The sequence below is a fragment of the Solea solea genome, chromosome 8 (assembly GCF_958295425.1).
Source record: "Solea solea chromosome 8, fSolSol10.1, whole genome shotgun sequence".
NCBI classification, from domain to species: Eukaryota; Metazoa; Chordata; class Actinopteri; order Pleuronectiformes; family Soleidae; genus Solea; species Solea solea.
This window is the reverse complement of record NC_081141.1, coordinates 6,436,496-6,464,193: the sequence shown is the minus strand read 5'-3', so window position 1 is coordinate 6,464,193 and position 27,698 is coordinate 6,436,496. Positions and strand designations below refer to the sequence as shown.

Below are 27,698 nucleotides of genomic sequence, written 5' to 3'. Positions count from 1 at the left end.
CTGTACCATTGGTGGTAAATGGTTTAGAGTTAAGGCTTACTCTAATTCAATATTTAGTGGAATCAGTTTTATTCGCTTTTCTGATGAAGTGAAAACTCTGGCCCACACATGCCATGCTACAGTTTCCCTGTGTTGTTCCCAACAAATGTGTTGGTGGATGTTTGAGGGTCCCACCATCACTCCCACAGAAACCTAATCTGCTGTTGACAGCCAAACGTGTGGCTCTTGTGCCAAATGGATCAAGTGTGCATTGTAAAAGGCAGCTTGGTGTCCAACTGGGCACTGCCAGGATATTATTGTTACAGCACTTTCTGCTTCTTGGGACCCTATTAAGATGTGTTAACAGATGATTGCGTGCCAGTCCTGCAAAACAGCTGACAGTCATCGACCTGGTGTCCTCACACATCTAGAGGGGTTGTCTTTGCAGATGTGGGTCTAGTTACAGGTTTGTCTTTGACTCTTTAGCTGGTGTGAATCTCTTCTTGTGTAGCTGTCTGTGAATTGCCTGACACGTTCATATGTGGCCCATCTCGTTCTCAAGCCTATAAACCTGCATGCACCTCTAAACGGAGGAAACTAAGTTCAACTCGTGCTTCATTCATGTGATTATTTACCCCAGTGATGTTCACACTGTGAGCTGTGTGCTTTAAATGATGGCCCATAAGATGTGGGAGTAATGTATACTGCAGTGTATTCATAATTTACAATAATAATAATGTCCTTTTAATCTAAGAAAGTCCTTAAAGTATAAGTGGCAGTCCAAAAAAGGCATCCGGGTCATTCAGTAACGCTGATATCCTACAAGTGAGGATGACGAAGAAGGAAGTCATTAAAACTTTTTTTATAATGGCTAAATCATTATTTTTTGACCATATGTTGTTTTTTGTAAAGCCCTGACAAAGACCCATGTTATTGAAATATACATTGCAATCATATATATTTAAGCATTAAAAATAAAATAAAAAGGGGTATTTCTGATATTGTAGTGGGCACAAACAGTCTTTGGTGACTTCTGTTTAGTCTGTTTTCCCCTTCCCCACATAAATAGAGGCAGGTATGGTTCAGTGTGTGCACGTCAGCGTACAAGAAAGGATGTCCTTCTTTGTTTACAGAGTTAGCTGCTGCTTCAAAATGCAAAACATGGCTGTGCTCGCCAACGTAGAGTGCATTGCCTATATTGTATATAAAGGGCTTACAAGTATTCCAGGCCTTCTCAAACCTTTTATACCAAAAATATTGAGCTCACAATACTTCACACACTGGTATGAAATTAGATTAAGATGGAGCATGAGCCAAGGTGAGTTATTGTTTTTTTAATTTTCTACACACGGCGGTATATACAGTACACAGACTTTTGAATCTGCAAATACATTGGATGATGTATATATATATATGTATATACGAGATATACATATTTATACATCATATAGATATATATATATCCATCATATATACATCATCCAATGTATTTGCAGATTCAAAAGTCTGTTTCAAAGGTTTAAAGCAGCGTTGTGTTGTTACACTTCCTGTTTTCCTGTCTCCATGGTTTGACAGCGCTCGTCCAATCGTTGTAGTCCTCACATGCGGCGCAGTGGCGATAGGGGGCAGCAGTGAGGCACTTTGATAAAAACCAGACTGTCACCGCGGTGTGGGACCACAGGGATCTGCGCCACGGTGAGACACGGCACGGTCACGGTAGCAGCAGAGGAGAGGGACTGGAGCGGGTTAATGCGGTCCTTTAACACAGGACACTGCCGCACACACTTTCCCAGCATTTCCGGAGATAAGGGGGCGCTCAGGGTTATCTGCAGTCACACAGGGAAGAGGAATTTGGCCCAATTCAACATCTTTTTATTCGCTATTGAATTGAATTGAATCGTTGAATCCGAACAGTGACCGGAGGGACGCGGTCAGTAGCTGCTGATAGCCACAGCTCAGTGTCTGTCGGTTCTTCTCAAAGTACACACAGTGTTTTAAGGTACGTCTCCACACCACAGTGTGTTTGTGTGAGAAAAGCAGTGCGGGAATTCAGGAGCCGTGTGTCCGCCATGGAGAACGCACACACGAAGAGTGTGGAAGAAGTTTACAGTCATTTCTGCGTCAATGAAAGCACAGGACTTTCCCTGGACGAAGTCAAGCGGCAGAAGGAGAAATGGGGCCTAAACGGTAACGACCACAGACACACACTCGGACCCACACTAACGCCGCCGGTGCTGTCAGTGCCGTCAGTGCCGTTCACAGTTAAAAGTCGTGTTCTCTGTGAGCTCCACGGTGCAGTTTGTAGGTTAAAAGTCACCGGCACCGTCAGCCCGGGCCGGCGCTTTACTGACGTCATCAATGATGACCTCAAGGGTTTCCCATCGCTTACATGTTTCTACCTCTTTTACTGTTTAAATGTCCACTGCATAGTATTTTGGAGGATGTATTACCAGAAATGTAATATACTACCCATATCTTTGCTTAGCATTTAAAAATTAATTGGGTTTTGCAGCCTTTTATATGTACTTTTAGGCAAGGTGGGCTTTTTTGTGGCGGCCATCTTGAACCAACCTGTTTCTACAGAAATGGACATGAGTTTTTAACAGTTTTAACAGTTAACAGTCACTTACTGTGTCATTGAAATGAAAAGGCTCTGGAACAGTACATCACGGTTAAGTTTGGTATGGAAGTGCTCAGCGGGGGCAGAGGAGCCCTCTGCTGCAATGTGCAGTCTCACCATTAGATGTCACCATTTCTTAGATGGTGTACCTTTTAACCGCTAGTCTGGATTTGTATATGCAGATGTCAAAATTAACAGTTCAGACTTCTCCGATGTCACTTTTTCCATTCATGTGTATGGGGTTTGTCATGACTGACACAGGGGAACATTAAGCTAACAAAGTATGCACCTGTACACCAAGTCTAAAATGTTTTATGTTCTTATCCCAACCTGTAATTGAAGATTATTCGTTCACTTTCCCCACACCAAAGTCCATTGAGAAATTTGACATCACATCACACAGGAGTTCTTAAGACACTGCTGCTTTCATCCGTAAATTCAAATGTGTTATTTTGCGATTTAAATATTTAGTTTGGATTGACCTTAATGACACAGACGTATGGAACGAGGCAGCAGTAGATCAGCAGCACCTGTGTCCCTGTGAGCGAGGGAGCAGTTTGCAAATTTCCATTTCCAGTCAGATTTGGCCGCCTCACAGTGAGATATAGCTGCAAACGTATACCGGAGATATCGTGGACTTAAGCAGGCATAGATTTTATTCGGTGAGCCTTATATTACATGGCTAAAATATTTTTTTTTATTCTGTCCACATTGGCAGCCATGTGTTTAATTCTTCAATTGCAGGTAACCACAATGTGAAATGTGGATGTTTAAATATATCTTAATTCTGAACATGCATATTTCCATCTTGATATATCAACGTGTTATGCCAGGGGGATTCTGAACTCTAAGGAAAGTTATGAATTAGAAGGAATGAAGTACAGTAGTGGATATGTTAAATGTTCAGATATCTGCAGCATCGATCCAGGCGTGCTGTCATTTGTTAGGGCTTTGGGTGCATAGGTGTGTAACATGGTTGCACAGTAATAGAATTTATTTAAATCATAGAGACTTTGTTGTTAAAACATGGTGACATTGGTGAACATGGCAGCCTGAGCAAAAGTGCCTTGAGATCCAGCAGGCATTTGACACTGAACTGTGGCCACGGGATCACTGTAGTAACCTTATCTGGCTAAGTTAATCTCTCTTGTCTCGGACCTAAACAGCTGTTTTATATTAATATCACCTGGGAGGCCATGGAGAGCCTCCCCCCTCCTCCCCTTATATCATTTTGACCTTTACGTTGATTGGAGTTTTCTGAAATCTAAGTAGCATCATAAAGAAGGCGTTAAATTATGATTGGTTCTGTTTCATGATGAGATTTTAAGGCAAACATCCAGCACATCACTATAAGAATACAGCACAAGCCCACCTGTTAGACTGTATGTGAAACTGAACATTCTGGTGGTTTAACTCACCATTATGTCACTATTATCAAAATCACTCATCACAACCAACTCATCTTATTCTAGGAATCAGTTCCCCCTCAAGAAAGGAAGTGGGAAGTGAAACCCGTTTCGTCATCTGCTCAGAAAAGTATTTATTCATACCCTTACTGCCTTTTTTCTCTCTTTCATATGTTTCCTGTGCTGTACATGGATTGACTGCACACACACAGAGTTACCTGCTGAAGAAGGTAATCACTTGTGTAAATGCTGATATCGTTACTGTCTTTTTGTGACTTTTTTTTTATTAACAACTCTATTCTCTGCAGGGAAATCTTTATGGGAGCTTGTCGCTGAACAGTTTGAAGATTTACTTGTTCGAATACTTCTGCTTGCTGCGTGTATATCTTTTGTAAGTATATGTGTAGTATGTTGTTTTTTTATGTTGCCTACAACACAGTCTTGCTATTGTTAGGATTTATGGTCATGGATGGGATTATATACATGATTCATTCAAAATAAGTTGATGGTATCCTGCCAAGACACAGTCCTAGTGATTTAATTTGGAGTGCCACAAGGGGGAGCTCTTCTAGTAATCCCAAGACGCTCGTGAGTTATATTCATCTTGCCACACTCAAAATCTTGTTTTTGTACCATTACATATCATAAGCTCATGTTTCCTCTGTGTACTTGGGCTTAAAGCTAAAATATGAACCATAAAAACAGTGCCAACAGAAGTCTCCACCTGTGTTCAGGAATCTTATTAAAAGCATATTGAAGATTATTTTATGATATGTGAATGGATCTTGACACTTGTGCAGCTCCTCTCTGTGCCTGTGATGTTATTTATTTATTTATTTATGTCAAGACTAAACCCGCTCATTTGTATTCTATGCACCGTTTCTTCCTTTCTTAATGCCTCATCCTACAACTGGTAATTGAGATGGATGAACTACATATGATCTAAAGTCTTTAGGGAATCCAGGAACAAGTTGCTGCATCCTAGACGTGGCTTTCTCACATTAACACTGAGTGAAGAAGCATTTGTGTGAGGGCATAACATAGGACCCATGTGATGAATGCGGGGGGGAGGGCAGCAGACAGGCATTTATTGCGCTGCATGGCGTTGAAGTGTGAACGTCTTCAGTTTATGTAACCCGGCTGAGGTTACACTCACTTATTAGTGGGCTAAACAGCTGAGGATGCTCCTGACCCTTCTGAGGAATGGTGACAACAGCACTAACGGCATCCAGTTGCTTTCCCCGTGTACCAAGTAAGACATTTGAGTGGTCAGGCATGGCTGCCGTGTAATGTAATGTCTCACACCTCTGACGTCAGGTGTTTGACAGATAACTGTTTATGTAATGGCTCCATTAACAGTCTTTAAGGCTGTGTAGTATGTTGAAATTGTGCTATCATTGTATATTTAAAGTGTTATCACTGTGCCTTGGTTTTGTCTTACTATCTACTCCTGTCAGAGCTGAGTGAGGGAGCATTTGTGTGTATACAGCATCAGTAGCGCAGAGGCGGGCGGGACAAGAAGCACTTATCCCATCAAACTGCTGAATGAATAGAGTTTTGAGCACTGTTCCTCTGCACTTGTTTGTTTTCGGTCATAATCCGACCTGTTTGCAGTTGTCTCACTTTACTATTTACAATATGGTCTCCGTTTGTCTTGACGTGAAACAAATAGCTTCCTGTGCGCAGCATGGAAATGTCACCAAGTGACATTAGATCTGAACTCGTACTGAAAAACACGGGGTCATGTGAAGCTGACGCACTACAGTTTTAACGATATCAAGATCAGCTCCACCTATTGATTGTCTTCTGCCACATGGGTGAAGTGATCTGTGTCTTTTTACCAGCCCTCTCATGTCATTCATAGCGTGCCTGCGAGTGTGTTACATGACAGACAGACAGACAGACAGACACAGAGAGAGAGAGAGAGAGAGTTGGTTGGTATGTAGTGTGCAGTGCCCGCTCAGGTCAGGTGATACTGAGGTGTCGGTGGCTGCTCTCTGACGAGGGAACAGAGCACCACTCAAGACCAAATTTGGACCTCACCCATCGATGGGAGGTCTCTCATCAGACAACTGCGCACGCCCACTTCAACATAAATGTGTTCACTCCCGTGCCTCAATGCACACCCAAAGAATTTGGAAGCAAATCAAAGCCATTTTAGTCATGCATTCAGCAGAGATACTTTGGTCTCGCTGAGATTGATGGGACATTAAATGATTGCTTGTGACACACTGTGTAATTTTAGGACACTTTTCCCAGAACAAATCAAAAGAGGCTCTGAAATGGGTAGAGTGGAATTCTCACCTTGAATAGAGTTATTTTAGTATTCCTGCATGATTACAGATGTGTAGGGCTGCATGAAATTCTTCTGTTCCGTTTTAGTTTCAATCAATTTGTGTTCTGTTCCAAAAAAAGAAGTAAAAGATCAAACTCAAAGATATTCAGTTTAGTCACAGAGCAGAACATTCACATCAAATACGAAGAAATCTGATATCTAGTTTTTATTTAGAAACAAAAATAGATTCTCCAAATGGTTAGTAAATAAAATAATCAATGAATTGTTGTGATGCTTGTATTCCTTTCATAAACGGTTGCTTATCAGTTATTAATGTTTTATTTCTCTCAATACATGAGACAGAACCTTGACTGTCAACAATCGGTTGAACAAACGGTTGAATCGTAACATTACTGAAATCAGCCACCACTGCTGTCACTAATGGGTTTCTTCATGTGCCAGTTTGAATGTGACTGAATTTCTCTTTATGTTATCTTCTCAGTGAGCTGATGCCTGCTGGTTCAGTAGATAATGACTGTTTCTGGTTGTGTTTTCAGGTCCTGGCCTGGTTTGAGGAGGGTGAAGAAACAATCACAGCATTTGTGGAGCCTTTTGTAATCTTACTCATTCTTATAGCCAATGCCATCGTCGGTGTGTGGCAGGTGAGTAACTACCACTGCAGTGAATTATCCTCCATATTTGGAACTTAGACCTGAATACGAAGTGTGTTTTTCTCTTTAGATAAATTTCCCTTGATTTTACAGCAGGATTATTTATGAGCAGACAATGAAAGATAACAGTGTAATATTGTACAATAGACCAGGCTTTCAAGGCACTTTAATCCTTTTAAAATGAATGCGTTAACTAAGGTCAGCATGGATTTCAAAGTAAATTGATTATCATTGTATGACTCTAACAATTCTATTAAGTAGACCCAGCCTTATTTGATGATAGTTGTTATTGTGAAAGAGCTCAAAGTGTTGGTCTCATCTTGATAAAGCAGCTTTTCCAAGTGTGCACCAATGTTTCTCAAAGCACGGGCAGCACCCCACTGATGGAACTTGGAGATATTGAAAGTGGGCCTCAGGCAGGGATTTAAAAACACCTGAATCCCTATGAGACTTCTACTTGTTCTTCTATTTACCATCTGAGTAACTTCAGCCAGGGGAGACGACAGTGAAAATCAATATTTGCTTCTCCTCTTCTCCTCCGGTATAAATATGCAGGATTAATGATGCAACAGATGCGATAGAATGATGATGTTGTGTGTTACTTATGACAGACATGATGCTGCTTCTTGCAGTATGAACAGAGTTTTTTGTTGCTCCATTTTACTTATTTGTTTTTTAACTTCATAAACAGCATGTGGCATCAGCTATGGCCAAAATGGTGGTCACAATTCTTTTTGATCAATTTTGAATGAACCATAATTTATGGTGATTTATTAGTTAGTGTCATTTTGTTTACATCAAAAACCTGAGACATGGGCCAATCTGACATTGACAGTGGACCAACGGTGCTAACCAATCATTTAGCATAGTGCTCCAGTTAAACAAACTTACCCAAGCTAATGCATATTTTAACCTCGAGTATTTTAACCTCAAGTCCAACAGAAGCATGAATTATTATCAGTAAATCTAGTGACGGTGCTAAGTTCAGTTTTCACCTCACCAGGAACGCAATGCTGAGGATGCCATTGAGGCACTTAAGGAGTATGAACCTGAGATGGGGAAAGTTTACCGGCAGGACAGAAAAACTGTGCAGAGGATCAAGGCCAGAGACATTGTGCCTGGTGACATCGTAGAGATTGCTGGTGAGTTGAATCTCTCTTTATTTCTTTGCATGTTTAAACAGACATTCAAACTTTAGCTAAATCATGTTCCGTTGATCTTTAAGCACGGGTGGACTCTGCTTTGGTCCAATGTGTTTGCACTTTACTTCTGTGATTGTGCGTTAATGTTATGATCTGCACTGTTACTATTGATTATATGTGATAATCTGCCGAGCTGTGTCATTTGTGCTATTATTATTATTATTATTATTATTATTATTATACTTTACTTACACTAAAAGCACCTGGTATATGAAACAATTAAAATTAGAAGTGTAAGCTGACGAATATTCAACCAATCAAGGTTGAATTGAATTGTTTTGATACTGTATATGGACCTCTGTTGGGCAAAAGGCAACATTGATGTTTATGTCAAGCATTGCTTGTTTGTTTTGTTGTAAAAATAAGCTTTTTGTCCTTCAAAGAGCATCCATATATATGTGGTGTTTTAATATGATTGTTCCACTCCTGTGTTTGACTCGGCCGCAGTCAGCAGCAGCAGTCACATGAGTCCAGGTGGTCAGGATTGAGCATTAGTTGAAGAGTGGAAACCTCCCCGCGTCCCTAAGTGCCACTGCAGAGGTGACACACCCTGCAGAAATCATGTATTTTGAGACATGCTCATTAACCCAGTGTCACAGTAGGATGAGGACAACAGCCAGTTTCCTGTCAGCGAGTGTCTGTCGGTGTGCATTTAAAGTTTGCCTCAATAACATGGTGCTAATGCATCCTCACAGTGTGATGCAGTATGGAGTGGTTCATGCTGCTCAGGTCCAGTCAGCATTTTCATCAGCCTGTACGTTGTGAGGATGTAAAGCTTTGATTCCCTGTTCTGCCTCATGATTCCGCAGAGGGATGTATAGAGTTGTGTTGAAGAGTGCAGGAGTCCTTCAAACACCAGTGTTATCTTCACACTCTGTTTAACCCCCAGCCGCTGAAGTGATGCATAGTTTTTCTGTGCGTAGTGGCTGCTTTTATTTTTAACTGTCATTGGCCATTTAGATTATGGAATGCATTATTTTTAGAGGCAGTGACAGTGGTGAAGATGACAGGTGTCTGCTCCCACCCTGTATGTGCCCTTCCCATCATGTTCGGGGAAACATTGGTGCTACACTGGGACAATGTTCAGCACGAGTCCTCTGTAACCTTGACAAGGGCAGATGAAGCTAATATTTCTCCTTGGAACCTAACATTTGTAACATTTCTGTTGTGCTTTGCAAAAGAAGTTAGGCAGGAGAGACCTGTGTGTCGTATTAAAGACCGAGTCATCAAAACCTCTTGATGGTGGATGCTTTGCTGTCAGTAGTTAGAGGCTTACCCAGCAGGCGGGCATTAAAACCAAGTGCTTTATTCAGCAGTCAGGAGCAGCTCATCAGCTTCAGCTTACCCTCCAAAATCCTCCGGATATCTTCTTCAATGGTTTCTGTCAAGGTGCCAGTGTATAAATATATTTTCCTGAAGCTCCAAAGTGACCCCTGCCATGGAGAGGAGGAATATAATGACGCAGATGCAGGCCAGTCGGCCGCTGAGCTGCTGTTGGAGGACACGGAGACGAGTTCTCAGTGGCTGCTTCAGCCGTGAGGAGGTTAGCCTGTAGCCTGTCAGGAGCCTCCTACTCACACCTCATCTCCCCTGTTAACCCCTGCAGTCACATGCTTACTGAAATCTCCTTCATCTCATGGAAAATAACACATTTTAATGCTTCTTTTAGGATTTTTTTCTATCTTGTGCTGTGGTTTACTGTTTTCAAAGCTAGACCTGAGGGCTGGTGTCAGTCCAGTCCTGCTCTGTTGTTGAGTCCTTGTGTCTGCTTGATAAAATAGTTGTTGACAACATTGTGGCTCAGCCAAATCATGCTGTGCTACATCACAACTAACAACTGATATATTATGGAAATGTCCTCACTGTCATTGGATCACGTCATTTGCTTAAATTAAAATATGTTTAATGTAGATTTTCCTCCATTTGATAAAATAGAAATGTTAAATAATAACAAATGATGCACAAAATTGCTTCACTTAAATGCATAACCTGCAGTATATGCATATTGTTTGTCTGCTCTGCAGTGCACTTGTATGTTTTATACACAACGTTTAAGCTAACTAATAAATACATTAAACAGGTTCTCAAACCTATTTCAAATACATTTTTGGGAGAAAAAATAAACTTTTGTTGACTTTAGTGGCTTTCATCAATGTTCTTAGAACCAATGGCCCAACTTAAGTTGTTAAGAATCATTACGAATTACACTAGACAAATAATGGATCTGAATCTGTCCACCTTGAGTTAACATCAGATCAGTGTTTGAATACTTTTGATGTTTTATCGTATTATTTATGTGCTTGTTTAAAATGCCTGATAAAGGGTCACAGCACTGCACTTAAACCATTAACAATGATGTCGGCATGTGATGGATTTCCTGTGAGCTTTCACTGTACGCCACCAGTTTGGAGTGAAGTTTAAGTTTGGTGTAGAGAGCTTGCAAATGAGTAGATGTTGGCTTGTGGAGCTCAGTGGGTTTGTTCTCTGCTGCCTGTGCTGTGCAGTCTGGAAGTGATGGGGGACCCATGTGGTAGTGGTGGTAGGGGAACGGTGTACAGGGGAGGATCTCTCCTCTGCTCTCATTGTGCTGGAGAGAGAGATGACCTTATAGGGAAGCGCTTTGTGGATAACCAGCCCACCCCACCATGTTCAATGCACAGTGACCCTACCCATCAGCACCCGCACCCGCGCCCTCTGCTAAGATTCCAGACACCACGGATAGTACAGTATGTGGCATTTAATGTGGTCTGGCAAGCGTCCGTTGTCACGGAGGAGCTGTCTTTTGGCGAAGGATCCTGATTTGTCAGCAAGGCGGGGAGAAAAGGTCCTATCCTGCCAACTGGGGAATCAGGCTTTAGAAATGCAAAAAATCCTCATGTGTTGTCCTGCACACAGGCAGAGAGAGAGCTTTTAATTCAAACCAAGCTGAATTAATTCACATGAGAAGTGCACTAAAACTATTTTGTCTTCCCAGAAGTCTATTTGATTTTATTTCATGTGTTTTATCTAGAGTTTAACATGTTTTTATTAAAATATATAAATGCACTGCAGTGTTGACTCAACATGTAGGTTTAATGTTGTTTATTGAAGTTAATTATGTGTGTAATTAGTCATTATTAAAGTCTTATTTTATCATAATAACGAACAGCATCGGCTATAGGAAAAACCCACATCGGTTTGACCATTAGTGTAACTAAATGTGTAAACACACAGAGCCACAGAAACAGGCATGTAAACAATAAGTCATTTAGTGCTCAGAATGCCTGGAGTTCATGCTGTGGCATCTGCTTAAAGATGACCGTTGAACCAAGTGAAGGTTTTTTAATGAGGGAGAAGACGTGAGAAAAATCTACACTTTTCTCCAGTTGTTTGTCACTGGCCTCGTTTATACGTGTTTAAATATACTTTAGTGACTTATACTTAAATGAGTACACACAATAATAATATGATGTCTTGATTCAGCCCGGAATGGCAAGATACAGCACCTTACATTCAATTTGTCTGCAGCTTCTCAGACAGAATTCTTGTGATTGTGTCATGTTTACTTTACATGTACTAATGTTTGTCTCACTACACAAAACTGCAACTCACTAACAGTCTTAGTTTTGTAACTATGGCAATGGAAAGAGTTTGATGCTTTGCGGAGGCTCACTGTGTTGCTGCTGTTTAAAATTCATGATGGACAAAGACGAAGCAGAGCTCTGGTGTTTACTTTACTTATGGCATAGGTTGGGATCGACTCCCAAAGCAAATTGACACAGGTTTGCAGTTAGATAAATATTGATTGATTACCACCAACTGACTTGAAACAACAAACAAAACATATTTACTCTGTTCTTGTTTGCTAATAACTGCTCAGACCTGGTGTTAACGTCCGATTGCTCAACAGCTCAATCTGTTGTGAATGCGTCCTCAGATCGATCACAAAAAACACTTTCACACTCAGAGATTTACATTCTTGAACATGTATGAATGTAATCCATCCTCGTGACTTATTAGGGACCTTCTCCGCTCACATCCTCTCATCTGCTGCATTATCACTATATTTTTACTCTAATCAAGCTCATGTGCTCACTCGTAGTATTTCTAGCCACCACCACAATATTGACACTGATTATCTGAGTTCTTTTTCTACTGCTTAAAATCTTATTTTTATGTAACATCAGCAGCTTTGATTCACTCAAATTTCTCCATCTCCCTTCCTGTCACTCATAAACTCACTGACATAATCAGTCACACTTGTAACAGGCATGACATCAGTGTGTTTGTGAATACAGGGTGAATGAAGCCAGATCTGAACTCGTGTGGACTCTGGATTCACATCCAGAAGGGATTTTACTGCAAAGTGTATACAGTCATACATGCCTTCAGATCACTGAGGACCGATAACGCCAGTTCTCAATGTGGCCACAGTTGGTCTGGGACACATGTAATGTGTCCTGGAACCAGGAGTGGCACCTGCTTCGAGGCTTGACATGTTGTGTTCAGAGATGGACTTCCTTGTGCTTTGTAGCACATAAATATTTGAGTTATTGTTGCCTCTCTGTCATTTTGAACCAGTCTGGTCATTTTCCTCAGACCTGCTGAAATACTGAGACCGCCCTGTCTGGCAACAACAACCATGCCACGTTCAAAATAATTTTTCTTGCCCATTCTGAAGCTCCGTTGGAACTTCAGCAGTTTGTCTAAGCCTAAGTGCATTGTGTTGCTGCCATGTGATTGGCTGATCAAACATTTGCATTAACAAGCGGTTGAATTGGTGTACCTAATGAAGTCCTCGTAATATTATTCAGTCAGTAAAGACACATGCATCTTAATGCCAGGTGTGAGTTTATGTGCTGTCCTCTTGTGGTCTCATCACCCAGGACATGTTATTAATACCAGGAGTGAACCAGGCCAAAGCTCTGTAGTGGAGTTGGCTGTTAAAGTATAGAAGGTGAGCAAAAAAGTAAATTGAATGGAGAAGAGCAAGAAGTGACAGGTTAGAATTTGACATATTTATTTTAGAACAAATCCATTTAGATAGTGTTACACTTGCATTACCTTCCATGAGTAAATACAGCTGGTGAGTTAATCAGTAGGAGCTGTGTTGGAAAGTTGTGAGATGCTTCACCTGTTGAGCGTTCTGAAATGGCCCTTGTAACATGACAGAAGGTCAGCCTTTTGTTCAGCTGCCATCTGCACATGTATCCTCCATGCTGGCCCTGTTGAAGCCCAGCCGGCCCAACCACACACGGCAGAGGCAGGTGCCAGTCAAAGCTGACGGCTCTGGCACCTTTACTGCATCGCCTGCTGCTGATAGGTGAGCATGTAAAGGCACCTCAGGGAGTCTTACTGGGTACATGGATCTTTTGACACTGAAAAACGTGTGGACTATTTGTCATTTTGGCACGCACAAAGGTGAAAGAGTGATCATGCTAGAGGAGAAGCTTGTACTGCTACCAAGTAGGATGTTGACAGAAAGGGATAGATGATTTACACACAATAAATCAAAGCAGGTCTGCGCTTTAACAGCCTCAGAACAATTCCGTTGTTTCAATGTCAGAATGAACAACTGTCGCAGCTTATCCCTCTGTCCTTGTTTCTTGGCTCAACTCTCTCAGAGGTTGTGTTTCTTCAAAAAAGAGAAAAGAGCTAGCACAGGAAGTATTACACAACCATGTAGGATGTAACTGTAAAGCTTTTTGGCTTCTAAGACAAATTCCAGCCTTTGCTTTGTGTGGCGCAGCTAAAGAATGATCCTTTTCATGTCTGAAAGAGATGAAGCTGTTTCTGTGAAATGGGTTACGACTGTAGTCAGTCTGCAGATGATTGATCCATTCCAACAGGAGGTTGGCTGTAGTTTGTGTGAATGACCATGGGCCTGCATTGCTCCTTCTTTGAGCTGGTTTACACCACCTTTTCAGAAAAAGTGAATCAGAGCTTAACTTTGGCCCTTCTCAGAAAAGCTGTCATGGTTTGTCTTGATTGGCCAATGCCTGCTGTTGGATCAGAGTTTCTGGCATCACTGTCTGGACATCAACTGGGTTTGACAATCGCCCAACTTCTCACAGGGTCATGTAAAATAGTGAGAAGTCGAAGCCAAAGTGCTGACATACATGTAACTATAACAAAGGTGTGCGTGCATTCATTTGGAAATGAGTCAAAATGCAACAGGGTTGTCATGATACAAGAATTTGAAACCTGATACTGATACCTACCATTTTCATTAAAACAGGGATCATAATTACGTTTCCTAAAATTAAGAGACATAATTTTTTCATAAAGATCATAACAATACAAACGGCATCAATGACGAGTTGTCTGACATCGTTTTGTGTGACTCAACACTTCGTAGCATTGTTTGTATATAGGCTGATTTGTCCTTGGCCTTTCCCTCATTGTTTGCATTTTATGCAAAAGTCACTTTCGTTTCTTTCATGTTTGACCGACACTGGTCGGAAATGCCTTTCAGCAGCAGCAGCAGCAGCTGCCATATTCAGCCAGCTCAGTGTTGTGAACGTCAACTAGCATTCATGTGTTCAGCTGCTAGTGAGGAGATGAGCCGTGTGTGGTTAGTGTCTCAACTGGCGGAGACAAAGACAAAAGTGTTGATGTCCGATAATACTTTTTTTCACCATATTGGTGGTGATGTAGAAGAGATGAGGTCCACTCTTTGTTTTGCTGTGCTGTTTTGCTTTCCCGATTTTGCATGTGTTGTTGGCCACACGTCTATTTTCCCTTCCCCTCGTTCAAGGGCATTCAGGGTTTTGTATTACAGTACACGTAATGGGAATCTTGACATCAGGGAGTTTAGATCTTCACCTTAGCTTTTGTTTGATTTTTATTTGGCACACTTTGGTGGAGATGAGGTTCTAACTACACCATGATCTTAGTTTGAGTCTTATGTAACAATCTTGACACCATTAGCATTTTTAACAAAGTAGGCTTGTAAGTAGACTACTACGCCTACAGAACTGTGTCACAGCCTGAGCCAATTCCCCAGTTTCCATTGCCTTTATGTACCATTAGAAAGCCGAACTGGGTCAGTGCAATTTCAATGTACCCAAATTGGCCTTTTCCTTTGAGACGAGCCTTTTATGGCTCACAAGTCCTTCATTTCCTCCTCTTTCTTTGGCTTTCTTGTCTTTCCCTACAATGATGGCAGCGCCTCAATGAGCTCTGCTCCGTCAGTTGAGTTTTGAGTTTTAAAGTTCATGTCATTAGACTAAACATTTGTAAGACCTGTTATTTAAATGGCTCTTCTGGATGTGTGTCATTTCAAATAGATGACATGTTTATTTGTTTTTGTGAATCTTTGACAGTTGGAGACAAAGTACCTGCTGACATCCGTATCTGTTCAATCAAGTCAACGACCCTGAGGGTTGACCAGTCCATTCTGACCGGTAAGACGTTTCAGCTCATGCACATCCCAGTTCCCCCTGATGACATTGTTTTTTATGTATGTACTATAAACATGTATTAATTATTTAGCTTTTCAACAGAGTACTCTGGTTGCTATTCTTATCGCATCCCAACTTTTTGTTTTAGTTCAGCCTCAAAAACTATTCCATCTTCTACGTCAGTGCTCATTCTTAATAAATCTTTGAATGCACTGTGTTTCCCTCACATTCATTCAGCAGCTGTACGACGCCACTTCTAGATCATTGAGCTCGGCTTCTAAAATGTCACACAATCATTAACATCAATATGCCACTCATGAATATCATTCATAACTTGCTTCATGTGAGCATCTACACTGTAAGTAAAAGGCCATTCCATTTAAAACAATTATGACTTGAATGAATATGGACACCAGCACAACAACACAGGTGTTGAAGAGAATTCTTGATGTACGTTATTCAGCCATAAATAGTGATAGGTAAAGGGCTGTATTTACTTTACTCAGTTTTCATTCAAACGCCTGCCTTTCACGTTAGCCCACAGTTTAGAACATGAATGATTGAACAGACTGCAGAATGAGTCCATCATGGCAGTTATTTCTAAAGTGAAAGATCAGTAAGTCGTATGAATGATCAGCATGGTAGATTTTTGTGCAGCCATACCTGCCTTTGCTTTGTTCTCAAGATCATCTGCAAAGGAGTTTTACCTGACACCGTCTGTGTCGTCTCTGTAGGTGAATCTGTCTCCGTCATCAAACACACTGACCCTGTGCCTGACCCTCGAGCTGTCAATCAGGACAAGAAGAACATGCTGTTCTCTGTAAGCTCAGCTCTGCACAAATTATCATGCACTGTCAACTTCCTCAAAAAACACAGTATTTGAAGATGTGAGATGTAATCTATTGAGCCAACATGTGTATACCTGTTGCTTCAGGGCACTAACATAGCAGCTGGAAAGGCCGTGGGTGTGGCCGTTGCCACTGGTGTCAACACGGAGATCGGCAAGATCCGTGATGAGATGGCGGCCACCGAGCAGGACAAGACGCCCCTGCAGCAGAAGTTGGATGAGTTTGGCGAGCAGCTGTCCAAGGTCATTTCCCTCATCTGCATTGCTGTGTGGGTCATCAACATCGGACACTTCAACGACCCCGTCCATGGAGGCTCCTGGATCCGTGGCGCCGTCTACTACTTCAAGATCGCCGTGGCGCTGGCTGTGGCTGCCATCCCTGAGGGTCTCCCTGCCGTCATCACCACCTGCCTGGCCCTGGGCACTCGTCGTATGGCCAAGAAGAATGCCATCGTCCGTAGCCTGCCATCTGTCGAGACCCTAGGCTGCACCTCTGTCATCTGCTCTGACAAGACAGGAACCCTGACCACCAATCAGATGTCTGTCTCCAGAGTGAGTCTCTTTCTCTCTCTCTCACTCTGTCTCACACACACAGTCTCTTGGTGCACTGCTGAGCTGTTTGGTATTACTGTAAAGTGCTTTGTCATCTTTGCTGTCGGTGCCTGTTGTTAGTTTAAGGTGACAGTCAGAGAGATTTAAGCCACCTTAAATACATCTGTCAGCTAAAATGTTAATACTCTGTGTGCAAACACAGATAGAGAGGAGTGTTCCTCATCATCTGATCAGTTATTCGGGTATCACACCACTCTGCCACTCCTCTTATCTACATTGAGTTGGTGAATGACTTGCAGTGCTGCAGTTGCATAACTGACCTTGCGTCACCGAGCTGCAGAGGCTGTAGTTCCTTTCTCTCTGGCTCTGTGTGTGTGTGAGTGGCACCCTGATGTTAAGAAGACATTTCAGCATTTGTTAGTTTATCCTTCTCTGTTGCCTGTCTGCTGCTTTTTCACAACTACAGTATGGCATGGCCCAAATTAGACAAGAATTTGTGTCTTGTATTAAGACAGTTGCTTCAGCATGTTGTATTGGCCTTAATTAAATAAGCTTACAATTGTGCAATATCTGACTTTTTCTGTGATTTGTAGTTATTCAAATAGTTGTTTGTTAAACAATTGAAAATGGAAATGGAGGTGCTTCATGCAAACAATGAAGAACAACATCCTCACCATAGTCCCCTGTCACACACAGTCTCACCATTAGATGTCAAGAGTTATTACACACTGCACTGTTTAAGTTAATAATCACTTTGAAAAATGTTTCATTTCTTTTGGTAAATATTCTTTCTCAACTTATTCATAATAATGGAAGTGTCTAATTACCAGATCATGTTGTGTGTGTGTGTGTGTGTGTGTGTGTGTGTGTGTGTGTGTGAGAGAGAATCAAAGCTTCCTGTGGGAGTAGGCCTGGCACTGCAGCTTCTTCCTTTTGGGCACAGCTTCTTTCTTTACTCAGGCTCCCTGGCAGTCTCTACTGTTTACTTGTGCTGAAAAACTAAACATTAGGCAGCGGGCCACCCAGCCCGGCCATTGCTGAGACCTAGCTCTGTGAGACTGCAGGCAAATCTACTAAAATAAAGTTCCAGGTCCACTTGGTTTGTGTTTCTGTGGTGTCTGTTGCCACCTACTGTGTCGGTGAAGACACTGGCAGCCCATTCAAAGAATGACATGACATGACATGACATGAAATGATGATGTCTGCTTTGTTTTTGTCCCATCTGCTCCTTTAATCTCCAGATGTTTGTAATGAACAAAGCTGAAGGAGAGAACTGCTCTCTGTCAGAGTTCACTGTCACAGGATCCACATATGCACCTGAAGGGGAAGTGTGAGTACTTCACGATTCACTCTGTGAAAACTGAAATATCTCATTGTTTGATTTGGGTAATAGTTAAGTTGTTGTATGAAGCACTCAGACACACACTCGTCTTGCTGATGATATGTGCTTGCCCTCAGGTACCACGATGGTAAACAAGTCAAGTCGTCGGAGTACGACGCCCTGGTTGAACTGGCCACCATCTGTGCCCTGTGTAACGACTCCTCCCTGGACTTCAATGAGGTCTGACCCCTGCTCTCTCTCTTAATGAACATACTGTATGTAGTGCTTAAAGTTTTATGAATACACTGAAGGATAGAGTTTGCCAAATGAGTAAATGCAAATGTTAGGCTAAACCAAAGGGCACAGATTTTAATACTGGCTTAAAAAACAGTCGTTTAAAGTGATGGCTTATTACTTCTGACTACTTTGTGGCCAAAACATAACCTAGTTTTTTCTGAGTAGATTAGCTAAAAATGAGTGTGTCCTTGGTGGATGTTTTCTCACCCTGTGTATGTCTTAATTGATATCATAATCTTAAAAGACAAAATAACAAGATAGATTTTTGTTATGATTCAAAACAGTACAGTTTTTAAAAGTGAGAGACCTCAGATATCTTTGTACTTAGGTAAACTTATCCACCAATATTTAAAGTTTGAAGGATAAAACTAATGCTAATGTTGTGTATGTCTCAGGTGAAAGGTGTGTATGAGAAAGTCGGAGAGGCCACAGAAACGGCGCTGACCTGTTTAGTGGAGAAGATGAACGTCTTCAACACCGAAGTCCACAGTCTGTCCAAAATTGACAGAGCGAACGCCTGCAACTCGGTGAGTGACAACATCTCCCTCTTCTGCTCACACTGCACATATGCACTGCTCTCAGTCAGCAGGTTCTCTCACTGTGTCTTTCTGGTCTGAATCAAGGTGATCAAGCAGCTGATGAGGAAGGAGTTCACCCTGGAGTTCTCCAGAGACAGGAAGTCCATGTCCGTTTACTGCACCCCCAACAAGTCTCGTTCTTCCATGGGAAAGATGTTTGTGAAGGTAAACTGAAAGAAATGTGTGCTTCTACCATAGTGTGAGCTGCTGCCCACTGGTGGCTTCACTTAGAATACTGAATATTATGAACGCTTTACAACATGTACTGTATGTTTTTAATTTTGTTTAACTTAATGTAATAAATGTGGACATAATCCAGTTTGAATAGGTGACTTAATGATCTGCGACCAGAAGGCATTTTTATTTACAGTGCATGATTGACAGAATTTTTGGGGGATTTAAAAAAAATTGCAACACCCTAAGGCTGAACACTTGTTCATACAAACATAACATAACAGTTCTACTCGTTCAGTGTGTGAAGCTGTGACCTACCATATTATGAATATTTATATTCTTCTGTTGTACCCACAGGGGGCCCCAGAGGGAGTGATCGAGCGATGCACTCACGTCAGAGTAGGAAACAGCAAAGTTCCCCTCACCAAAGGTATCAAAGAAAAGATCATGTCCGTGATCCGTGATTATGGGACAGGTCGTGACACCCTAAGGTGCCTGGCCTTGGCCACACGAGACACCCCCCCTAAAATGGAGGACATGGTTCTGTCTGAGACAGCCAAGTTCTCAGAGTACGAGGTGAGTTTCCTCTCAAATTCCTCTTAAAATGGGAGTATTCTTTTCAGTAGCAAACACTCAGTCGCATCGCTGTCTCTCTCCACCCAGACCGACTTGACCTTCGTTGGTTGTGTTGGCATGTTGGACCCTCCCAGACAGGAGGTGGCTGCCTCCATCACGCTGTGCCGCCAGGCCGGCATCCGTGTCATCATGATCACAGGGGACAACAAGGGCACAGCTGTGGCCATCTGCCGCCGCATAGGCATCCTCTCAGAGGACGATGACATCGAGCACATGGCCTATACAGGAAGAGAGTTTGATGAACTCTCACCAAGCGCCCAGCGGGACGCTGTGACTCATGCCCGCTGTTTCGCCCGCGTTGAGCCCTCACACAAGTCCAAGATCGTTGAGTTCTTACAAGGATTTGATGAGATCACTGCTATGGTATGAAGTCTAAAAGCTTTGATTTATAGTCTTGTTTACATTGATCATTAGCATTTAGCATTAATTAGATATTAACCACTTAAAAAGGCTCACCTAATAAATTCTACTCCGACTTAAACCTATGATATCTTAAGAATACGTTGGCTGCTTTTTTTTGCTACAGGGAACAGAAGTTTGTCCCAGAACCAAAAAAAATCAGAGTTGTTGATCCACTGCTGCCTCCATCACTAAGTTAAAATATTATTTTATGACTATTATGGTCCTTTTTTTCCAGATTTACAGAAGTAAAACAAACAACCAACTGGACATTGTTACAAATGTCACTTCATAAGATTTTAGTTAAATATGTTTTTAGGTTAGCTCTTGGCTTAAATCAGTATAATCTCTTCTGTGTTTTCACTGAACATGTGTCGGCTGGTCCCATGTGCACCCTGGGCATTATGAGCTCCCACACGTGTAAGATAAAGACTCCGTGTCAAAACCTCATAGAACCACGCTCCAGAATAGCTGAAATACCCGTTTATCCCTGTGGTTGCCTTGTCTTTGTTGGACTTGTATTGTTAAAACTGTTACACGACCAAAAGATGGTGCTGGCTGAAACCAAAAGGCTTGTCCACAGACAGGTGACGGAGTGAATGATGCCCCCGCTTTGAAGAAGGCAGAGATCGGCATCGCCATGGGCTCTGGCACTGCAGTAGCCAAGTCAGCCTCTGAGATGGTCCTCGCCGACGACAACTTCTCCTCTATTGTGGCTGCCGTTGAAGAAGGCAGGGCTATTTATAACAACATGAAGCAGTTCATCAGATACCTTATCTCCTCCAACGTGGGAGAGGTGGTTTGGTGAGTCTCCTCAACGCCACGTGACTTAAGATATGTGATCCCTTCCTCTTCATATTTAACAGGATAATTTCTCCTTAAAGCATCTTTCTCACTGCTGCACTGGGTTTCCCTGAGGCTCTGATCCCAGTCCAGCTGCTCTGGGTCAACCTGGTGACTGACGGCCTCCCTGCCACCGCTCTCGGCTTCAACCCCCCTGATCTGGACATCATGGAGAAGCCTCCACGAAATGCCAAGGAGCCCCTCATCTCCGGTTGGCTCTTCTTCAGATACTTAGCCATTGGAGGTTTGTTGTAGTGGTATCACACACACGCACACGTCTTTACATTTCCCTCCTGGAGTTTTATACATGTAGTTGTTTGCTGAAGCTCATCTGCGTTTGATGATGATGATGTTATTTTGGTGTCTCTCACCCTCAGGCTATGTGGGTGCAGCCACTGTGGGAGCTGCTGCCTGGTGGTTTATGCTGTCAGACGAAGGTCCCCAAATCACTCTGTACCAGCTGGTAAGTCTCTGTCAATCTGTCTCTCTATCTGTGTGTTACAATCTGCCTCCCCCCTTATTGCTCTGATTCTTTCCTCCCCCAGAGCCACTTCCTCCAGTGCAGCCCTGACAACCCAGAGTTTGAAGGCCTGGACTGTGAATTGTTTGAGTCACCGTACCCCATGACCATGGCCCTGTCTGTGCTCGTCACCATTGAGATGTGCAATGCTCTGAACAGGTAACAGCGTCTTAGATTAACCAGGAAATAATCTTATTAAGATTAAAAACCTCCCTTTCAGGGGAGACCTCACAAGACACTCGGCAGCAAAAATAGTTGTGACATAAAAGACAACAGAAAGGAAATAAAATCACCTTCATGACTTGGGTATCTCCAGTTTGTTCATTCTGAGATTTACTCCCTAAATGTCAAATGTGAGCTGCAGTAGAGTAAGGATATTCTTTTATTGTGAAGGACTCTCACTTTCCCATGTGACTGTGTGCGCATATGGTGATACAACTCATAGTTGTCATTTAAATAATGTTTGTCATCTCGGGAGTCCTTATGCAGTTTGTTAATTTGGGTCGAATGACAAAAGAAATCATTGGAAAATGCATGGAGCAAGAACAGCGGAGGTTTGTGCCAGAGCGACAACGTGGGGAGAAGGAAAAGCATTTAAATATGAAGACTGACAAAAAATCTGAATGTCTAATCATAACAAGTGTATTTGTTTCAGGTAATTATGACAGTTAATCAATATTTGAGAAGAAATAATGATCATGTTTTTGTTTGTTACTAAAATGACGAGACTTCACTCACAAAAATGGCATGTGAATGACTAAATATGACAGAATAATGTATGGAATAAATGGTAAACTGTGTGAGACAATGAATGAAAAGCTGTCATCAGTCATCCTCACCTGTGTTCTCTCCTCCTCGTGTTCAGTCTCTCAGAGAACCAGTCCCTGTTGCGGATGCCTCCCTGGGAGAACGTCTGGCTGCTGGGAGCCATCTGCCTCTCCATGTCCCTCCACTTCCTCATCCTCTATGTGGAACCTTTGCCTGTGAGTTTCTGACACATCAGTATAAAAATACTGAAAACATAACTCACACAAGAGCTTGATGGATGTGTAGTGAACCAGCCGGAAACTTCAGGCTGTCAGGATTTATATGGCCATTGCTGCCCCCTTGAGGTTGTAAGACTTAACTACAGACGTGCAGTATGGTGCAAGTGTCTGAGGCCATCATTGGCAAAGCTGTAAAGGTCATACAGTATAAATACTTCTCAATAACCATATTGATTCACTTTAGCAGTCTGTGGTTGATCCATGACTTTTTTGATTCATGCAGGTAAAAAATGACCGTTAGAAAAGTTCTGAACATTGAAACTGTCGCTGTAATCTAAGTTTAGAAATAATCCCTGCCTGTACAAGTTCAGGGATGTTTGGTTCAAAATGTACACTGCTGCCTAACTGGACGGCAAGATTCTTTGCAGCAGGGCCAACAGATTCCCACAGGGGGCAGTAGATGGCAGAATTAGCTAGAGAAAGCTGTTTCTAACTTGTGTCATATGTGTAGTTATTCCTGTGGTTATTTTTTTGGTTTAGGACCTACAAATGATTCACAGAAGATTATTTTGCAGTTGCCAAATAAACTTACGTAATTTTTCCAGTCTTTTACTTAAGATTTATGTCTGCTGTTAATCATATGTTCCACCAAAGTATATATACAAAGTATTTAACATGTGTTTTCAGTAGTGCATGTGTCAAATTAAGTTGAGAGGCTTTTATCAGTATTTCTCTTGAAAATGGCTGCTTGACTTAATCAAAATCAATATTTGGTCTCATAGAAAAGGAATTATACTCATATTTGCTCATGTTTATATTGGGTTATGATGGTTTGTCATCTTTAAAGTAGGTCCTCCTAAAAAAAGGTTGGGAAACCACACCTGTTGATAAAGTGCTGTGCTTATAATGTAAAGGAAGCATGTTCAGTGTGTGTGTGTGTGTGTGTGTATAGATCAAATCAATATTATAGAGAGAGGGAGAAGAAGAAAAACAACTACAATGAGCAAAGCACTAGATAAAAGTCTGACAGAACCAGACTCAGAAGTGAAGAGAGGTTGCATTAAGAGAGAATAAGGGGTTTGTGCACATGTGTAGACAGAGAATACGATACTTTAGGAAGATGATGACGTCACATTCCCAGCTCTGTCTTGCGCTGGCATTCATTGTCTTGTGTTGGGAGATTGTGGCAGTTTTACCTTTTAACTACTGTCAATGAAAAGTAACTTAAGTCGCTAGATATCACAAGGACACATCCTTTTAGTCTTTAGAGATTTAACACACGGTGGTGAAAAAAGGGTTGAATTGAAAAATAAAGAAAAACACAATTTTTACTTGAATAAACAAAGAGATCAATGATTGTTCCACACACAGTCTGCTGCACTGCACATCCACAGCCTGTTCTTGTCTGCGCTTCTTATGTTTGTCCTTCTCGTAAAGTATTTGTTTATAACAAAGTCGATAGATGATATTTCCTGAAACGATTCCGTGTTTACAGGGAACTTTCTGAAAAGATCGTTTCACGTTTCTGTCTGGGCGTGGCCTCAGATGTGTACTGTTGACTGACAGCTGTCGTCCCTCCCCCTCTCAGGTCATCTTCCAGATCACCCCTCTGGACGTGACCCAGTGGCTGATGGTGCTGAAGATCTCCTTGCCCGTCATCCTGCTGGACGAGGTGCTGAAGTGCATGGCCAGGAACCACTTGGACTTTGGTAAAAAGCAGGATAAGTCGATGATGAAAGGCTGCTCTCTGCCTGCATGTGCCACAGGCATCTCCTGGCCCTTCGTGGCCGTGTCGCTGCCTCTGGTGCTGTGGATCTACACCACTGACACTAACGTGTCTGCCATGCTGTGGCCCTGACTGACTCCAGTTCACCCTCCCCCCCCCACTCCCGTGCACCAGTGTGAAGTGGACATTAACACACAGCTAACACAGTTACATTAACTCCGAACAATGTAGAGTCGACACTTGCACCCGCTCTGACAGCCTGTGCTGGAAGATCTTTTGTATTTTATGACATTTTCACTGATATTTTTTGGGGGGTGTTGGGCTTTTAAGTTGTAATTTAATGACTTTAACTGATGTTGTGTCCATGGGTTTTATTATATTTTGACCATCCTGCTTTTGGAGCGTGTAGAGAAGCCACTATGTTGGAGCTGTGTGTCGAGCTTTACAGAGAATTTACTCTATTTTATAATAATGAATATTTTGTAATTTTGGGGAGGGACTGTCGGGATCAGACTGAGGACGTGACTGCGTGGAACCGGATTGTATAACCATTCTAATTCAGGGGGTGAAGACTTGAGAATCTCTGTTGTCATTTTTGAGCTCCATGAATCCTGGTCATTCATTATTTTCTGCGTTAGGCAGAGCACAGCTACCTCAGTGCTAATAATATAACCATTACTTACCCATGAGTCTTTACATTTTACAGCTGGTCATGTGTAGTGAGGTAAGCACCAGTTAGCCCTGACACAGATTTTAATGTTTAATATACGTTTTCTTTTCCCTGTTATTGGAGGGAAGAGCAGACCGAGATGTTACCTGTGTGATATTGACCTCCTTTTTTGTTTTATACAGTCTGTCATTAAAGGTCCAGTGTGTAACCTGTTTCCATAGCCTCTGCCTTGCTTTACAGAGGTGGCCATTTGCACCACCATGTTTCTACAGCAGCCCCGAGCAGCCGCAGCGTATACTTTGCATTTTTGCATAAGCACAACATCCTTCCTGATGTGTGAAGGCCACCGTAGTTCACTGACATGCTTGGAAAGGGAATTTGTTACAATGTGCAGTCTCACCAGTAGATGTCACTATTGCTTACACACTGGACCTTTAAGTTTGTTTACTTGAAGAAAAAAAATTTGTCTTAATTTCCTTTTTTTTTTTTTTAAGTTTTCATTTTTATCTTAATTACAGCAAACTTTATAAATGTAAAAATGTGCACATACTGTACTTAATATTTAAAATGGCACCAAGAAGCTGAGCACAACCTGGAGCTGAGAGTCTGATCTGTAAATGGCACACAAGCAACGACCTTTTGTATCTTTATTTGTTGTTAAACTGCTTCATACACTCACTCACACTCGCTCTGAGTCTTTGTGCATGTGTGTTACAGTGAGACCAGGCCAGTGAGTGCTTTATTCTGTAACCTGTGTTTGTTCCTGTGTCTTCCTCCTGTTTTTGGACCTGCATGTCAACTCTCCTGAAAAGTCGCACACACGGTTTTTGTAGTCGGTCACTGTTCATATGAAAATGGCAGCAGTGACGCAACTATGGGAATAAATCTCACCAGATAATGAATTTTAATAAGTCATTTCATTTCTAGCTTGCATTTATTTTTTTTTGCTTTGAAATTACAATTTTCTTTTTCCCCCTCTGAATTCAACTCTTTGGATTTCATTTTTGCCGTTTATTTAACATCACAGTTCAATAACAACGTGGTTTATATAGCACTTTTCTAGTCTTGATGACCTCAAAGCTGCTTTACCCCACGCTTTTGCCATTCATCATCTTCATACAGCACATTAATATAATTTTTCCATTGTTATCAAGCTATTATGTGATTATTACTAAATGCAATTCAAAATACTATTTCCGTATTTCCGCTGCACTGTAAACTGTAAACATTTAAAAACATTTGCTGTAATCTTTCAGATTAAACCTCCAGGATAACATGGACTAGCTGTCGATCATCAATATTCAGCCAATCAGAAACATGCTGTGGCGGTCATGTGACGTCAGCCGCGGTCACCAACACAAACGACGTGTCACTGAGTGGATGAAGTGAATGTTGGATCAATTGCTCGTCCGTAATATCGCAGATGATAAATCGGATGTTTTTACCCTCAAATTATGGGATGTAAATGTGTCGGCTCATAGAGTATATATTGTTTTTGTCTTCATTTGCAGTCTTTGGTGCTCACAGAAACACTGATGAATACGTTAGAGAGTTGAATTCAAAGGGCAAAAAAAGTTAAAAATTAATTTTGACAAACTAATTGTTTTTTTTAAAGCTTAAATGGTACAAAAGGGGGGCCGAGCATTTAATTGAGTTGTTTTCAAAGTCACTAAGTAGGTTTTTATACATCACTGATGCTGCTTGTGTTTGACGTTCAAGTTCCCCCACTCATCTGTCATCATTCCTTTCATTTGCTCTTGTCCATAACTTCTTCTGTTTCATAAAAAAAAAAAAGCCAAGAATTTCTGGATTCATTTGTTGTTTTTTTTACAGTATGTCCATTGATTTGATTCTCCCTCTCTCTCGTTCTTCTTTGCAGCCACCTAAGCCCAGCGACTGTGCTCCCCTTTACTTGCAGAAACTTTGGTTGTGTTGTGTTGTGCGTGTGTGTTTTGGGCCGCACATCTTACAGGAGCTGCATGTCAGTGAAGTCATGTGAAGACGGGGCTCGTTAAAGTTCATACGTCCTTTTTGTAGAAACGGCAGTACGTAAAAATGTCTGATGTAAAATTAGCCAGTCCCCCCCCCCCCAATTCTCCTGCATGAAGAGCCTTAGATTACAAATGCGATGTCATCTTTTAGACCGAGATCTTAGTCCTGTGTACAGTGACTTGTACATGATTCCATTGTGCATGTCCGCTCAGACATCTTTTACCTGACTTGTGTAATAGACCATGTATAGTGTTGGTATATAGAATAAATGACATTCGTCAGATAGTACAAATGTTAAATAAGCTCAAAAAACACAGTTCATCTTTCCTAAGGAAATACTTTTATGGGATATTAAAAAAACCAAACAGACTGTTTTTCTTTTGTTTCTTCGTTTTTTTTGGCGACATGTTTGGAGCAGATCCTTTTGTCATACGTGCAGGGGTGCATGTGTGTTACCATGACGACGGCAGACAGACCCTCCACTGGCATCTCTTGCCAAACTGCTGTACTGTATTTTCAGAGATGATTGTATGATGTATCACATGAACTTTGGTTTCAGGTAAATAAAACGGTCATACATTAGCCGAGTTTGCCCAGTTTTTCCCTCCTGGTACAAAACTTC

At 41.7% G+C, this 27,698-nt stretch overlaps 1 protein-coding gene across 3 annotated transcripts; it reads left to right on the top strand.

Moving 5' to 3' along the window:
• Window positions 1-1,648: 1,648 nt before the first annotated feature.
• Window positions 1,649-27,658, top strand: atp2a2a (ATPase sarcoplasmic/endoplasmic reticulum Ca2+ transporting 2a). Of its 3 annotated transcripts, none has more exons than XM_058636636.1 (21): window positions 1,649-2,166; window positions 4,218-4,235; window positions 4,314-4,396; window positions 6,838-6,942; window positions 7,955-8,093; window positions 15,458-15,538; window positions 16,270-16,355; window positions 16,470-16,934; window positions 18,176-18,264; window positions 18,393-18,495; window positions 18,948-19,079; window positions 19,176-19,295; window positions 19,662-19,880; window positions 19,968-20,303; window positions 20,923-21,143; window positions 21,224-21,426; window positions 21,560-21,645; window positions 21,728-21,861; window positions 22,568-22,685; window positions 24,277-24,397; window positions 26,964-27,658. In XM_058636636.1, exons 1-21 carry the CDS (start codon window positions 2,049-2,051, stop codon window positions 26,969-26,971), a joined length of 2,985 nt encoding a protein of 994 aa, XP_058492619.1. In that variant the 5' UTR covers window positions 1,649-2,048; the 3' UTR covers window positions 26,972-27,658. The 3 variants fall into 3 exon arrangements, with proteins under 3 accessions (XP_058492619.1, XP_058492620.1, XP_058492618.1); XM_058636637.1 differs by lacking the exon at window positions 26,964-27,658 and adding an exon at window positions 26,341-26,652; XM_058636635.1 differs by lacking the exon at window positions 26,964-27,658 and having other exon boundaries at window positions 24,277-25,986.
• Window positions 27,659-27,698: the final 40 nt, after the last annotated feature.